This window comes from Aspergillus caelatus, assembly GCF_009193585.1.
Source record: "Aspergillus caelatus strain CBS 763.97 unplaced genomic scaffold BDV27scaffold_254, whole genome shotgun sequence".
In the NCBI taxonomy this organism is placed as follows: Eukaryota; Fungi; Ascomycota; class Eurotiomycetes; order Eurotiales; family Aspergillaceae; genus Aspergillus; species Aspergillus caelatus.
The window spans coordinates 1-14,421 of record NW_022475517.1 but is presented as its reverse complement, the minus strand read 5'-3'; the positions used below and the strand labels follow the sequence as shown (position 1 = coordinate 14,421).

At 45.3% G+C, this 14,421-nt stretch overlaps 5 protein-coding genes and 1 non-coding gene across 6 annotated transcripts; 4 read left to right on the top strand and 2 right to left on the bottom strand.

Annotated features, from left to right (window-relative positions):
* Nucleotides 1–728: 728 nt before the first annotated feature.
* On the top strand, nucleotides 729–831 carry BDV27DRAFT_t198. Its single transcript has one exon. It is a non-coding gene; the product is annotated as a tRNA-Cys (tRNA).
* A 3,364-nt stretch (nucleotides 832–4,195) lies between these two features.
* BDV27DRAFT_52325 (carbon-nitrogen hydrolase family protein) lies at nucleotides 4,196–5,349 on the top strand. The gene is made up of 2 exons (XM_032076847.1): nucleotides 4,196–4,344; nucleotides 4,449–5,349. Exons 1-2 carry the CDS (start codon nucleotides 4,300–4,302, stop codon nucleotides 5,340–5,342), a joined length of 939 nt encoding a protein of 312 aa, XP_031922678.1. The 5' UTR covers nucleotides 4,196–4,299; the 3' UTR covers nucleotides 5,343–5,349.
* A 1,364-nt stretch (nucleotides 5,350–6,713) lies between these two features.
* BDV27DRAFT_162469 (S-adenosyl-L-methionine-dependent methyltransferase) lies at nucleotides 6,714–7,463 on the bottom strand (the record flags this gene model as incomplete). The annotated part of the gene is made up of 1 exon (XM_032073403.1): nucleotides 6,714–7,463. One exon carries the CDS (start codon nucleotides 7,461–7,463, stop codon nucleotides 6,714–6,716), a length of 750 nt encoding a protein of 249 aa, XP_031922677.1.
* Nucleotides 7,464–8,667: 1,204 nt separating this feature from the next.
* Nucleotides 8,668–9,590, top strand: BDV27DRAFT_168419 (uncharacterized protein; the record flags this gene model as incomplete). Its single annotated transcript, XM_032074763.1, has 2 exons — nucleotides 8,668–8,778; nucleotides 8,873–9,590. The coding sequence occupies 2 exons, from the start codon at nucleotides 8,668–8,670 to the stop codon at nucleotides 9,503–9,505; spliced, it is 744 nt and encodes a 247-aa protein (XP_031922676.1). The 3' UTR covers nucleotides 9,506–9,590.
* A 186-nt stretch (nucleotides 9,591–9,776) lies between these two features.
* BDV27DRAFT_135822 (uncharacterized protein) lies at nucleotides 9,777–11,202 on the bottom strand. The gene is made up of 5 exons (XM_032068631.1): nucleotides 10,946–11,202; nucleotides 10,828–10,895; nucleotides 10,395–10,774; nucleotides 10,272–10,336; nucleotides 9,777–10,223 (listed from the first exon to the last, which is right to left on the bottom strand). Exons 1-5 carry the CDS (start codon nucleotides 11,136–11,138, stop codon nucleotides 9,850–9,852), a joined length of 1,080 nt encoding a protein of 359 aa, XP_031922675.1. The 5' UTR covers nucleotides 11,139–11,202; the 3' UTR covers nucleotides 9,777–9,849.
* A 241-nt stretch (nucleotides 11,203–11,443) lies between these two features.
* On the top strand, nucleotides 11,444–13,275 carry BDV27DRAFT_135819 (uncharacterized protein). The gene has a single exon (XM_032068630.1). It carries the CDS (start codon nucleotides 11,489–11,491, stop codon nucleotides 13,196–13,198), a length of 1,710 nt encoding a protein of 569 aa, XP_031922674.1. The 5' UTR covers nucleotides 11,444–11,488; the 3' UTR covers nucleotides 13,199–13,275.
* The last annotated feature ends 1,146 nt before the right edge of the window (nucleotides 13,276–14,421 follow it).

Below are 14,421 nucleotides of genomic sequence, written 5' to 3'. Positions count from 1 at the left end.
TACAGATGTTGGGTTCTCATGATGAGTCACTTCACAAAGTAAACACGGAGAAGCCCACGGTGCCTATGAGGTTAGTTGATGTTTGTGCTACAGATGATGTACCAACAGCGAATGATGAGGTTTGGATGGTGGTTCTGGGGTTATTGCAACGAATTGGGAGTATGAATCAGTTATTCAAAAGGTACCACTTGAAACTAATGTGTCTTTGTTTGGGTAGGCTATGGCTGGCCAAGAGATATTAGGATGTTTCTCTTGTTGGGTTTAAGATGATTGTTAGGAGAACCCGAATATATATTCCTTTGCAGTGAGAACACATAATTACTAGTAGTATACACCCAACCTTACAGTAACAACATAGTACATAATGCGGAGAGTACAAACTAACCAACATCGCTCTTAAAACCACTTACCATACCAAAGACCCTAGAATAGCTTCCACTATATGAAGTCGTCGAGACAACAACTCCACCGGAGGGTCATGGAAGCGGCCAATGCGTCTGCTGTCCTGTCAGACCACTGGGTAAGAAAAAATGACTGTATGGATCATAAAAGATCAACCGTGGTATTTTTGAGCTCGTTTCTAGTATTTATTCAGGTCCTCGACATAACTGCTGGTTATATTTCATATAATAGATAGTTAGGGCCGTGGAATGATCGAGTAATACTGTTTATGAAATTATATGCATTACACTTATCAACACAAAGTATCTAGCAGATTAACATCCAACGGGGCGGTAGCTCAGTGGTAGAGTGGAAGATTGCAATGAATACCTGGTTAACCAAGTATTGCAACCTATCTTTAGGTCGCCGGTTCGAACCCGGCCCGTCCCTCATTTCTTCCTTCTTTTTGCATTTTTATGCACACATAAATAATAAATAATAAATACCCTTTCGATTTCCTTTTTCGCATATATGTGAGTGAACTGAGTTCAACTTGTTTGTGTGTCAAACTGTACTAAGGGTACTCGACCGCACTCGTCAGCCAAAGTCATAGTGACCCTGGTTAATGTGGTCTACTTTGGGGGGTTGCAGAAGGCAACTTGTAAGGGGTGGTAGATCTTTGCTGTATTTGTCGATGTCTTGTTTGTTGGGCATGTGAGTATCAAAACCTATAAAGGCATAGAGAGGCATTAGTTCGCCTCTCTATGTACCGTATGAGATCCATGTAGGACGGCTTCGATATGGGGTTCGTTCATTTCTTGTTGATGTGCTTGAATGGCACATACTGTGCGCCAATATTTGCTATTTCACTGATAATACTTTATAAATCACTCAATGACAACAGATCGGTGTCTATGGAATGGGTGGGTAAATCGCCTGGGCCATTCTGTGTACTTATAGGCTCATTGAAGTCATTCTACTCTGGTCTGGAAACATTAAGGATCGGATATGAAAAGGTATTTCATCCCTCGTCCATGTACTGTGTACTTCTGCCAAATCAGCTGTTATAACTTTACTATAGTTTTCAATGAATGGTATCCCGTTCATCATTCCTTTCTCGAATTTCAAATCTCGCGTTGTTTTGCCACCACAACATATTCGCTGGGTTCTTAACCAGTCGGAACATATACTAAGTCATGACAAGATGATAGTTGAACAGTTTGCGTTCGATTATACTGTTCCAGGTGTTCATGAACGAGACTTTGGTGTTCGTAAGATTATAGGGAAGGAGTTGACGCGAAACTTCCCAGATATCTATGATAAATTTATGGAGGAATTGCGTATCGCAGTGGACGAAGTGCTGGGTGTTGACCCCGTATCTTGGAGGACTCTGAATATCTACTCAGCTATGAGACAGATTATCTCCAGACCAAATCTTCGCGTAATTCTCGGGGAACCATTATGTCGAGATAAAGCTTTCGTCTACCATGCCGAGCAATACGTGAAGTGGTTTGGTTTTATCCTAATTTCCGTGGGTCAGCTATTACCACAGGCTATTCGGCCTATATTTGGAATCATTTTGGGTCTTCCCCTGAAATACCATCGGTGGTTTTTGGTACGCCGTCTACGCCCGGTTTTCGAGGAGCGCCTAGAGCTTTTGCGCAGGATGGGGATTACTTGTACCGATGGGATACCGAAGGATGCTATCACATGGACAACAAAAGTTGCCTTGGAAAGTAAGAAGCCAGAGGCTCAGGACCCCGGGTACCTGGCTCTTCAATTTGTTGAATCTGTGTGGTCTACCTCAAGTTTCTAAATCTTTGGATATAGCTAACCATCAGAAAAGACATTCACAACATCGGAAGCTGTCATAGCAACTGCGACAAACTTCTTTTGCGATGTACTAAGTTCAGAATCTGAGAATATTCTTCGAGATCTTCGCGAGGAAGCGCAGCTTGCTTTCTTCGATATGGAGATACCTAATATCTCATCCATTAAGCGACTTCATCTGGTGGATAGTGCGCTGCGCGAAACACTGCGTAGGAATCCTTTCAGTATTTACGGACTGTTTCACGAAGTTATGCCAAAGGAGGGTGTTGTTATACCTAGTGGCCACCATTTGCCCCAGGGTACCTGGGTTTGCGTGCCAACGTTAGGAATACATCATGACAACCGGCTGTATTCTGAACCGAAGAGATATAACCCCTACCGGTTTACTGGTCATACTAATAGTAGCAGTAGCAAAACACTTTTAACAGTTATCACTGAGAGCTTTCTTGGATTTAGCTCGGGGAATCACTCTTGGTTAGTACTTCTATTATACTGCGTGCAATACTATAAAATAAACTATTAACGCAAATGACAGTCCAGGTCGTGTGTACGCTTCACATCTCCTAAAATCTATGATAGCGTACATCATGATGAACTATGAATTTCGTCAGTTTTCGACACGTCCTCTAAACCGAGCTGTCGGTGTTATTTATGTTCCTCCTGTGTGGACAAAGTTCTCCTTCCGCAGAACGAGCTCGGAAACCTGAGCCAGAACTTCTTTTCCCAAGTTTTTGTTCTACAGGGGTGCATTCTGGAAATGCACTTTGGATTTATGGATTCGTGAACGCTTGCTTGCATTTGTCAGTAAAGTATTGTTCTAGAACCTAGCAATATCTTATAAGGAAGGAAAAATATGTTCGACAATGGAACCCGATACTGAACCGAGTCAGCTGTCTGCACAAAGTTATAGGGCTTGCATTACTCTACATAGACCGTACCTTAACATAGATTTACTCTAGGGGCTTACCATAATCAAGGGTTGTCAAAAGTCGAAGACAGTCGCTAAAAGCTCGAATGTCTGTTTTCCATGCTTTATTTCTTTAGAAGAATATGTATGAGAGCAGCTCAGTTCTCAACAATATAACCATCAGCCTATGGCAAATAGGTTCCAGCATGTAGCTCAGAATACAGTATGTTACGGATAGTCAAGTCTGGATATTTCATACAAACGATATAGATACTGCATATAGTAATGTATGTATAATGATACTTATTGCTATCTAAGGTAAATCAGAAAGATTGTAGGATAGCGGTTTATCTCGGCCAGATGTTGCATGGGATCCGGTATAGGTAGAGTGGAGGACAAAGTATTTTTCTTTTCTTTTCTTTTCTTTTTTTTTTTTTTTGTTTTATAAAAAAAAATAAAAAGGCAAAAAGGAAAAGAAAGAAAAGAAAAATTATGGTTAGGATACACTGGATAAAGAAACAAGGACGGATAGTGTGACATCCAGCAAGACTAGGCGTGTAAGATTGGGCGTTCTAGCAGATTATGTATGTCCTTATGGTGAGAGGTGAAACAAAACACCACGAGATAATAAAAATAAGAAAAAAAATACATACAACAGGAGGGATTCGCTGGTGGTCACCCACCCAACTACTAACCTCCCGGCGTGTGGCTTAAGTACGGCTGAGCGGACGGGAAGCCCTGTTCTCCACACCCTATGGTCGTATGTACCAGTTTTCTACTTGTGGAGGGTTATATAGGGTAGGAATAATAAATGATCTATAATAAATGAGACTGACTGTTAGTGTAGTAGGAGACATATTTGCTTCCGGTTCTTCTGAGAGCGTCAGCATGACAATTCAGCTATGTGGAACAAATACACCCCAACCACTGGATATAGTATGACCTAACGGATCGTATCGGCTGCCACCATCGGCCACTCCGAGTGCCCTAAAGCTTCACCCCTGCAGGATGACCGTGTCCCAACCCGAGGCAGCCAATAAATAGGAGAGTGCCGGGGAAGCTAATGTACTACTACTAAGCAGGTCCAGGCCGGGGGTCTCACATAAGACGTTGACCATCACCACCTTTCCATTCTATCGCTATCAGATCCCCGGCGTTGCCCCGTCATCCCCTCACTCATCATGCTGCCGTACTGCAAGATAGCTGTCATTCAGTTGTATGTCAAAGTAAGTCTTGAACATCTTGCATCAATTAGAATCTCCATACCCAACCTTATCCCTTGTTCGAGCTGGAGGGGTCGTGGATATATCTAAATTCCGTGTGCTTGTAGCCCCTCAAACCGGCCGACAACTTCGCCCGGGCGGTGCAATTCATCCGCGAGGCCGCTGCCCAGGGTTGTCATTTGGCCGTGCTGCCAGAATTCCACTTGACGAACTGGATTCCAACCGATCCGAGTTTCGCCGCTTTGTGTGATGATTGGGAGAACTACGTGCATCGGTATCAGGCTCTAGCCAAAGAGTGCAATACCTGTATTGTACCGGGGTCCATTGTGCGCCCTGTATCAGCGTCTCCACAAGAAGCATCAGCCTCATCCACAGAACCCATCGACAAGCCCACCCCAGCCTTGGAGAATGTCGCCTTCTTTATATCCAACACAGGCGAGATCCTAGGCTCTTACGTGAAAAAGAATCTTTGGGGTCCTACCGAGCGAGCGTACCTTCGCTCCTCCGGCAACAGCCCGCACCAAGTCATCTCGACCCCCTTGGGCCCTGTAGGCCTCCTCGTGTGCTGGGATCTAGCATTTCCTGAAGCCTGGAGGGAACTGGTATCTCAGGGAGCCAAGATCATCATCGTGCCCACCTTGTGGACCCGTAGCGGAGCCTCCGAAGCTGGCCATCGTCAGAACCCATCAGCGCCATCCCTGTTCCTCGACAGTATTCTGACCGCGCGTACCTTTGAAAATACTTGTGCGGTAGTCTTCGCCAATGCAGGCGGGCCTCCAGGTAGGAACTACTGTGGCCTTTCCCAAATCAACATCCCCTATGCCGGTCCGCTGGTTCGTTTGGGCACTTCAGCTGAAGGTATGGGCGTTGCTACTCTGGATTTAGCGGTGCTAGAGGAAGCGGAAGCAAACTATGCTATCCGGAAGGATTTAGCAGACCCTTCCTGGCACTACAGGCATACCCAAAGAATTCCTGCCGAGCCTTCGAAAGGGAAATTATAGCTCGGTCAACGGATCAGATGTAGATGTAGATATGAGGAGAAATTGTCGTGTTTGGGGCCGAGACGTAATTGAATGGTATTTCTGCATGACATATGCCATGTCCACAATTGTCACCCCACCAGCTCCCGTAGATTGATGACCTTGGCCTGAAGACCACGGGGTAAGCTGACCGTGGAGCCTCGTTTTGTCCCATCTGGGGCTTGATAGGTGCCAACTAACAACGCATCATGTGCTTATTCGGACGATGTAGACCTAAGCGGGTCTGCATACGCATATGCAGCTATGAAAATCCGGTGTCTTAGAACGCTCTACGTCTATTCCCACCCAGATATGGGGGGAGATCTGACGAAGGCTGACCTTGTTTCAACCAACCAGTCTCCACAGATATTTCCTTATGTTGGGATGCGAGGAATGACGCTAGGAGTGTCAAGTGAGGAGAGTGTTTCATAAATCTTGATTCTTGGAATTAATAACCCCCCGGGGGAGGTAGAACGAAGAATGAACCAGAGAGAGGAAAGTGATCCTGGATGAATCAGGTCAACAAGCAACAACATAAATAAGTACTTACCATCACCGGGCAATCGTTGGATTTGTCATTGTGAAGCATGTATATATCTAACTGAACGCTCCCAGTTAATAAGTGCGGGCTTCAAGCCTTGATTGTAGGGAAGGATAAACAAAGAAGCAGGAGAGGCACATTTAGTTGCTTATCCTGATGGCTGTTGGTAAGGGGTTGTATCATCACAATACATAATGATACCATGTAACAGTACCACTCGACGAAATTACGTACCCTTACCATACCTGCCCTAATATCTACCATGTATGATGCTTCGCAGCTTTCAATCGGATGACCTTACCTGAAGGAGGATGTTCCGACCCCGGTTAGCATCATGTCATCTGAGGCAGGTCATTACACCGTGCACCCATTACTGCGTTCTTCCTTCATTGCCGTCTTCTGGACGGTTGCAAGCGTTGCTATTCAGAGAACGGACCACCTGTAGGTAGCCCTCGGTCAGATGCTGAGGCCATGGCTAGGGAAATGCAGGAGGACAGTGTGATACTGGTGGTTCGAGTATTATACTTAATCGATCATGAGATTCAGAAGGGTAAGGATGTATAGTCTTTCACACTCCCCTGAGTGCGGTAAACAACACAGGAGTAAAGCAGAAGGGGGGTCTCTGTGTCACTGTACCTTATATAGCTACCGCGTGACATTAAGCCTGTATTGAATTATCTAGCTCACCTGTACTCATCTTATGGTCATATGTACTGATTATCTAGTTGTAGAGGAAGATATAGGCATCCTGGAATAAGATATCACTATAGGAGAAAATAACTGGTGCATGCCCTCATATACCATAAACCTTCTCAACGGCAAGCTGTAACAATGAACATCTTGAATATCTCTGGAATTCCTCGTGCGGCCACATAGGTAACCGTGAATCCTTTAGTTTCCAGCAACAGTTTCACCTTGTCGAGACCTCCCTTCAGATTACTCACTTCTATCACGATATTTCGCACTTTGTTCCAATCCGCATCATCAATCCCACCTAGCACCTCAGACTCCGTGCCCTCGACATCAATCTTGAGCAGGTCAATCACCTCAACATTGCCGTGGTATTGACCCAGGAAATACGAAAGTCGGTTAACTGGAACCATGATCTGTTTAGCGCCCCTGAATATATCATCCCCAAACGTCTCCTCATAGTTCTCCTTGAAGAGCTGGATCTGGCATTCCTTCTCTTCGATATTCAAAGTAGAGTTACCAGGCATGTTCGGAAAGTACGTGAACGCCGTAGAACAGGCCTCCGTGCCAAGCGCGTACGGATACGTCACGACAGTGGATACCATATGGAAAGCTAAGTTCCGATTCAACGCCTCGACGTTTTCTGGTGCCGGCTCGAAGGCGATGATCTTGGCGAGTGGGTACTTCTCCTTCATGTAGAGAGAGAAAAGCCCGATGTTGGCGCCCACGTCAACGATAAATGGGGTCTTGGACAGCTTGACTCTGTCATACTCGTGGTCTTCGAATATCTCGTTGTATATGAACCTTGCTTCGTTCTCTCCTCTAGTGTAGCAGGAGAATTTGTCTGATAGTTGTACGAGACGGAGTGTCATTTTGATCTGCCAAAGTACTAATCCGGTGGATATTGAAGGAATAGAAATGTTTTTTTTTTTAGATGTGAGAGTTAGGAAGAGGATTTGTGTACTAGTTGCAAATGGAAATTTGTCTGAAGTTGTTTTTTATGATGCTGAAGATGAGTAGACCATATCCTGATATACGCATAGAGTGAATGCCCCCGCCTTTACTCATAAAATCTGGTATGGCTCGTTACACAGTATGTGGAATTGAGGAGCTGAATTCCCTCCATGGCACAGAATCACTGCCTCGGATGCATGGTGTTCCAACCCACACCTGTCTAGCTCACAAAAGGAAATGCCGCGGCTTTGAGCCAATAAAATATCTTTTCACTACGTTAAAGTCAAATCAAATAATATGGAGATTGACTATCGTCAAGACTACTGGCAACTGGTGGTGAGTCAAGCAAGTGTGAATTCTTATTCAAATCTAAAATGGACAGACTTCACCATCCATAAGACACGAAAAATTATCTGCTGACCTATATGTATTGCACACCTACTTAACCAGTCAAAATCAAACTACTATGTGGTCTCACAATAATGCATACGTAAACGCCTGACATTTCTGCCCAGCTCTGTTCCCCCCTATTCCCCCCTCAATATGGCGAGATAAAAGCTCTCCTTTGCTCTGTGAGGGATTGAAACGCTATTCCCTACTGCCTGATTTCAGAGAGATTACACCCAGCATTGGGTTAGCAAACTCTTAGTTTATTTCCTATTTAGTAAATATTTCCTGTACTATCATGTGGCCTACAGTGAATAGCTTACATATTCCCTATAGGAAGAGTTACATCAATGTAGTGACACTGCTGTAGTATATGTAATAACATCCACTAAGTACTAACAAACAATCTAGATACAACTTTATCTTAAAAAAAGAAGAGCAAAAAAAAAAAAAAAAGACCAAGCTTCTACGATCAACCGAATCAAACTCATCTTTTAAGTCCAAATCTAAGCTTTCGGGAGGAATTCAAGATTTGTCGATCACCCGAAATATTCAAATTTAATCATGATGATTGCATGAACCCTATGATGTCACCGTTCAGATCTGAGATCTAATTATGTCATTCCTACTTCTAGCCCTAGAACATAATAAAAGGAAAGAAATATCTCATTCATTAGACCTAATCAGATAAAATCTGTTTCAATTGACTTACCCTCATAATTCCAATCGTCCAACATGCCCGCCAAAGACGACAAATATACCGATCCCGAACTGCGGGAGCAGGTCAAAGAAGAAGTCAAACAGAGTGATAAAGGTGGGAAGCCTGGTCAGTGGTCTGCTAGAAAGGTAAGTTTCTTGCTTGCTTCTATCTCTCTGTTGTTCTGACTTCATTGCATTCATGTTGGGGGGAAATATGTATTTACATAACTTTGTGAAATAGGCCCAATTTATGGCGTCGGAATACAAAAAGCGCGGTGGAGACTATACTACATCGAAGGAAGAAGGACAAGATGAGTCCCAGAAGAGCCTTGAGAAATGGGGCAAAGAAGAGTGGCAGACGAAAGAGGGTTCAGGCACTGCGAAACAGGAGGATGGGACGAGGAAGAGATATTTGCCTAAGAAAGCATGGGAGAAGATGAGTGAGAAGGAGAAGGAGGAGACTGATAAGAAGAAACAGAAGGAGTCTAAAAAAGGCAAGCAGTTTGTGTCTAACACTAGTAAGGCAAAGAAGGAGAGGAAACAGGCTGCGGAAGAAAGTAAGGGTGAGGATCAACAGGAGTCTGAAAATGAAGAATCTGGGTCAGGCGAAGATGAGCCTGAGGGATTAGAGGGATCTGATGAAATTGATGAAAAAGATAACGAAGAAGAGCAAGAAGACGAAGAAGAAGAAGAAGAAGAAGAAGAAAAAGAAGAGGAGGAGGACGAGGAGGGACAACAAAATGGCGAACTTGAAGGTCAGAATGATCATAGTACTGAGGCCGGGAAGAAGCGCACCGCAAGCCAGGAGGAGGGAACAAATAAGAAACCAAAGACACGCCAGGACAGTAAGGCAGAGCGTGAGCAAGAAGATTAGTCTGAGCTCCGACAACTCTGAACACCCCATGCTAATTGCTGCTTGAGGATTCTTACTCTACATATATGAGAGCTGTACAATGTATTCAATAGGAAAAACCTACCAACTAAATGTGATGCTTTAAGACAGTACCTACGATGGTAAATCTCCAAATCTCTAACCCTAACCGCAGATCCACAATTGCGAAAGGCCCGACTCAAATATTCGCAAGGAATATAAAGATATGGAGATTCAAAGTCGAAATCATGAAACGTAGAACCAAGAATACTCGACTTCAAGTACTAGATCTTTGTAGCCTTACATCATCGAGATCAAAATTAAATCTAAACTATATCCCACTTAGATCACCGAGGCCATGTCGTCTCGGTCACAGCGTCTGAACTATTAGTAATTGGCCGACTCTCCACATCCTGCTGGATCGCAGTATGCACGGTGATTCCGCGAAGTTCAACATCCGAACTACGTCTTCCACTAGGGTCCGTAGATACCACCACGCTCTTGCTTGTCCTTAGACCATGGGGATCGCTGATTTTATGGAATCCATCGGGGTCTTGGCTTAGCCGGTTGAGGTAACGCGGTGTGCGTAACGAGCGGGTCGACTGGGCTTTGACCTTTCCAAGAAACCTGTGCACGAGCGGCTTGAAAAGAGGAAGACAGCCACAAATTATAGCGACATTCAGTTCCAGGGCGGTCCAAACGGACTCTTTAGCGCTGGATGCTAGAAGAAATTAGTCGGGGCGACTGGGAGGTAGGGCATAGAACCTACAAGCAAGGTCATCGGTGTGAAAGTGGTTAAACTCAATCACACGTAGCAAGCTGAAAATGCAGACCCTAAGAGGATCAGTTCAGATGTCGGCCAATGAAATCTACTCGCTTTGAGGACACGTACAATGCACCCAGCGAGAAGACTATTGTCAGCCCGATCTTCTGCTGGACTGTGATTCGCAACCGCCAGACCACCGGCATTGGCAAAAGCAAAATGATCACGTCTTCTACCAAGGACAAGCAAGCTGATGTTTGGAATAGTTTGGTCTGTCCGGGCATACAATGACCGTTTAGTGTGGTGTCATAGTAGTACTGGACTGGGTGGCATTGAAAAATATTGCCCATGAGCTCAGTAAAGGCCCACATCATGGTGAAGACAATTAGACATGTCACTCCCACACGAACCACCTTCACGGTGCCTAACAGTCGCTTGAGGAAGACTAGAATGGATATTTTCACAAATGCCATGGATGGCGCCCAGAACTTCTGGATCATCCAAGAGCCCTAGAAGATAGGTTGGTGAAGTCGAGCTATCAGAATGCCGAGTCGCGACTTACAAATTGCAGGCGAATACGTTCGTCCTGCGGAAGTTCATTTCCTGGAACGCCTACACCATTGAAGGCAGCTATGGACATGGCAGTGAGCAAGAGAAATCGGCGAGCGTTCTATACTCACTGTAGATAACAAAAGCCGTGACCCCGTACGAAAGAATCAGGCCAATACCCATCAACAAATCCTCTAACCGCCACCCGACCGTAGACATGCGGCAGGCAATCAGACGCAGGACATATATGAGTGTCGCAAGCGCTGCCCCGACCGTGGGGACGACCGCGACGACATTCCCCCAGTATTGGTTCCGAATAGCCATGGAGCATCAGTGCATCACGGCTATGGACAGTCGGTCACACAGCGATTGATCGCTTGGACTCAGGTTGCAGACTTCGGTCGTACATTTCTTTTTTTTTTTTCAGAGAAAAAGGCTCGTGTCAGCAAACAGCCCTGCATGACAATGAATGTCCGAAATAAGCACCAATGCAACCTCGTCAGGGTTTCGACTCCATATGCAATGACACTAAACTAGGCCGGGGAACGAGCCGTGCCGATCCACATCCGAGTATTCCATTCCACTCACTCTTTAACTCCCCAAAAATACCCCTTCCCTGTTCGTAAGAATTTCTCTCGGCATGTTTTTGTTTGTTGCTTTTTCTCTGTTGAAACATGGCGCCTTCGGTTTCTAAGACCTCGCTTGTCCTGTTGGCCGTCCATCTTCTGGGTATTGCCGCGGCGGACAACTGTACCTTGGCCAGCTTCAATGCCACCCTTAGTGGACGGCTACAGTCATTGAAGCCATTCTCATTGCCATGCTTCTCTCAGTACAATGGCATCTCTATGGTACCAGATGAAGCCGCATGTGAAGTGATTCAAAGCAATTACAGTGACCCTTTCCTGCGAGCCAATTCCGCCAATGGTTACATGTATAGTCAGGCCGAAGTATGCGCATCCGACCCAGCCAACCAATGCCTACTTGACAACTCAGATCCGACCAATCCGCTGGCTCTCACGGTCTCATGTAATCAAGGAAATTTGCCTTCCTTCTCTCTAGAGGTCCAGGGGCCAAAGGATGTGGTTGAGGCTTTCCGATTTTCAAGCTGCTCGGGAACCCGTCTTTCAATCAAGAATAGCGGCCATGATTTCCTGGGCCGTAGCAGTGGCCAAGGAACTCTTTCTTTGTGGACTCGACACCTGCAATCCATGCACTACAACCCTGCTTTTGTTCCTACCGGTTGCAATGCCACCTCGAAATACGATACTATTACTGTCGAAGCAGGTGTGAATTTTGATGAAGTCTACGAATTTGCCAATACGCACAACGTCACTTTCATCGGGGGTTATTCGCCTACAGTAGGTGTTAGCGGGGGCTGGACACAAACTGGAGGTCACAGTATATTATCGCCGGTCTATGGATTGGGCGTTGACAGAGTTGTCCAGTACAAGATAGTGACGCCCGATGGCAGATATCGGATTGCCAACGAATGTCAAAATCAGGAGCTCTTCTGGGCCCTTCGGGGTGGCGGTGGTGGCACCTTTGGCGTGGTGATGGAAAGTACCCATCGTGTTGAGCCGCAAGTGGGCATAGTCTCTGCCTCTATCAAATTTCCCCTGAAGGCGAACTCCAGCAACATATTACCATTCCTCAATATCCTAGTGAACAATGCTGTCAAGTGGGCGCACGAGGGCTGGGGCGGCCATATCAGCGGTAACTCACTCATCAATGTCACGCCGTTGCTGTCTTTATCTGAAGCCAAGGATTCCCTGGCTGAGGCTGTCACCTATGCCAAATCCCAGGGTGGCACTGCAATTATTGAAGAATTCCCGTCCTGGTATGAGTTCTACCAGAAATATGTTGTTCCCAACGCGGTCACTGTTGGCAATGCTCACTTTGCGGCTACCCGACTCATTCCTAAAACCGTGTTCGAGACGGCCACCGGTCGCGCAGATCTCATGAACTTTTTCTCAGTGCTTCTGTCAAAAGGCGGAAGCGTATACATCCCTGTAGTTGGACCTCTGCTCTACAAAGACGTCAAACCTAACTCGGCGACCCCAGCTTGGAGAGACGCCATCTGGTCTGTCGGGGCTGATGGTTTTTGGGCATGGAACAGCACTCTCCAAACTCGTGAGCAGAAAGTAGCTGAGATGCAAGATATGACTGCACTTCTCGAAGAGATCACACCGGGTAGTGGCGCTTACAGTCCCGAAGCCAATCCCTTCACCAAAGATTGGCAAGAGGCCTGGTGGGGTAATGACAATTATGGCAAACTGCTGAAGATAAAGGGGAAGTATGACCCTAATGGACTGTTGAACTGTTGGAAGTGTGTTGGCTGGAAGGAATCCGATGCGCAGAGTTCCTGCTTTGCGGCATTGGATTAAACCTCTGGTGGTTGGTTTTGTATACTACTGTATATTCATACGATTGATGAATTCGGGAAGGGAATCATGTCTTTGATGTTTTTTTTTGGCTCTGATCAGTTCTCTTCATCACCTGCAGTTCCCAGCTATTCTATGAGAACCATGGTAAATCACATTTATGTCAGGTATACAGACTTAAGGAATCTGTTTTGAACAAACTGTCCAATAACTCCGGTGAAGACAAAATCAGACCATACCCAAGACATTAATTAATAAAAAAACAAAACTCTTTGGAAAATCCCGCGCCGGCGTTACAACCCTAACCCACCGACGTGCACGCTAGCCTCCATCCCCCTTGTTTTTCACCTCACGGATGTAACATTGTCAGCAACTAAATATCCGGCCGATCGACCCCTGTCTAGCTTTTAATACTATATCCCGACGGGATAACGAAACGGGCACTCAATCAGCACGACCGGAGTCCAGTGTGGACCGTCGGGCCCACCGGGCTTGGGGTCCAAATGCTTAGGTCTGGTCTACAATTACTCCGTAGTCTTAGCTTCACTGATCCTGATCCAGTCCGTCTATACACAGTAAGTACATCATTCGTTAGAAGCAGGTACCCGCTTCGGCCAGTCAATATAAATCCCTGTATGTCCTGCTCGGATGTTTAGGATAGGTGAACTTATTTGTGAAGATGTCCTATTTTTCTTTTGTCTGTGAGGTGTTTAACATCTCAGGCTATTTTGCTAGCATGTTAATATGTCGAGTAACTAGTTGCTTTTTTTTTTTTTTTTTTTTTTTGATGAAGTATGTAGGGTTATCTGTAGGTTGGGGTTTTTGTTGTCCAGTCGGTGGTAGTTATTTCTTGACGGCATGAGACTACTAGATGGGTTTCAATCGTATGTTCTCTATTCGTATATTTTTCTCATTTTCATTCGTCTAAATATGTTAAAATGAGATGCTGAACCGGTTCCTTTAGCCTATGGATGTACATTTCATCTTCCTATCTAGGTATATAGCTACCTTCAGTGGCAAAATGCCACTTGTTGAAATTCCATTGATGTCTCCAGAGAATCTCTAGACCATAGATGACTCAAGTATAGGAGTCAAAGCTAACCATTAAAATTCAAAGGCACTATAGGCATGAAGGTTTACCTCAGTTTATGGGAAAATTCTGATTGTAAGTGTATCGACTTTTCAGATCGGCCACTCAAAAGCTAACCTGCTTGTAGGCCCTAAAC

Bases quoted from the DNA above. Each gene is read 5' to 3' on its own strand.
- BDV27DRAFT_135819 (XM_032068630.1), top strand. From the start codon at position 11,489: ATGGCGCCTTCGGTTTCTAAGACCTCGCTTGTCCTGTTGGCCGTCCAT.
- BDV27DRAFT_52325 (XM_032076847.1), top strand. From the start codon at position 4,300: ATGCTGCCGTACTGCAAGATAGCTGTCATTCAGTTGTATGTCAAA. The intron at 4,345-4,448 runs GTAAGTCTTGAA...GTGTGCTTGTAG, and splicing joins TCATTCAGTTGTATGTCAAA to CCCCTCAAACCGGCCGACAA.
- BDV27DRAFT_135822 (XM_032068631.1), bottom strand. From the start codon at position 11,138: ATGGCTATTCGGAACCAATACTGGGGGAATGTCGTCGCGGTCGTCCCC. The intron at 10,775-10,827 runs GTAAGTCGCGAC...CCTATCTTCTAG, and splicing joins AACGTATTCGCCTGCAATTT to GGCTCTTGGATGATCCAGAA. The intron at 10,224-10,271 runs GTAGGTTCTATG...AATTTCTTCTAG, and splicing joins TCACACCGATGACCTTGCTT to CATCCAGCGCTAAAGAGTCC.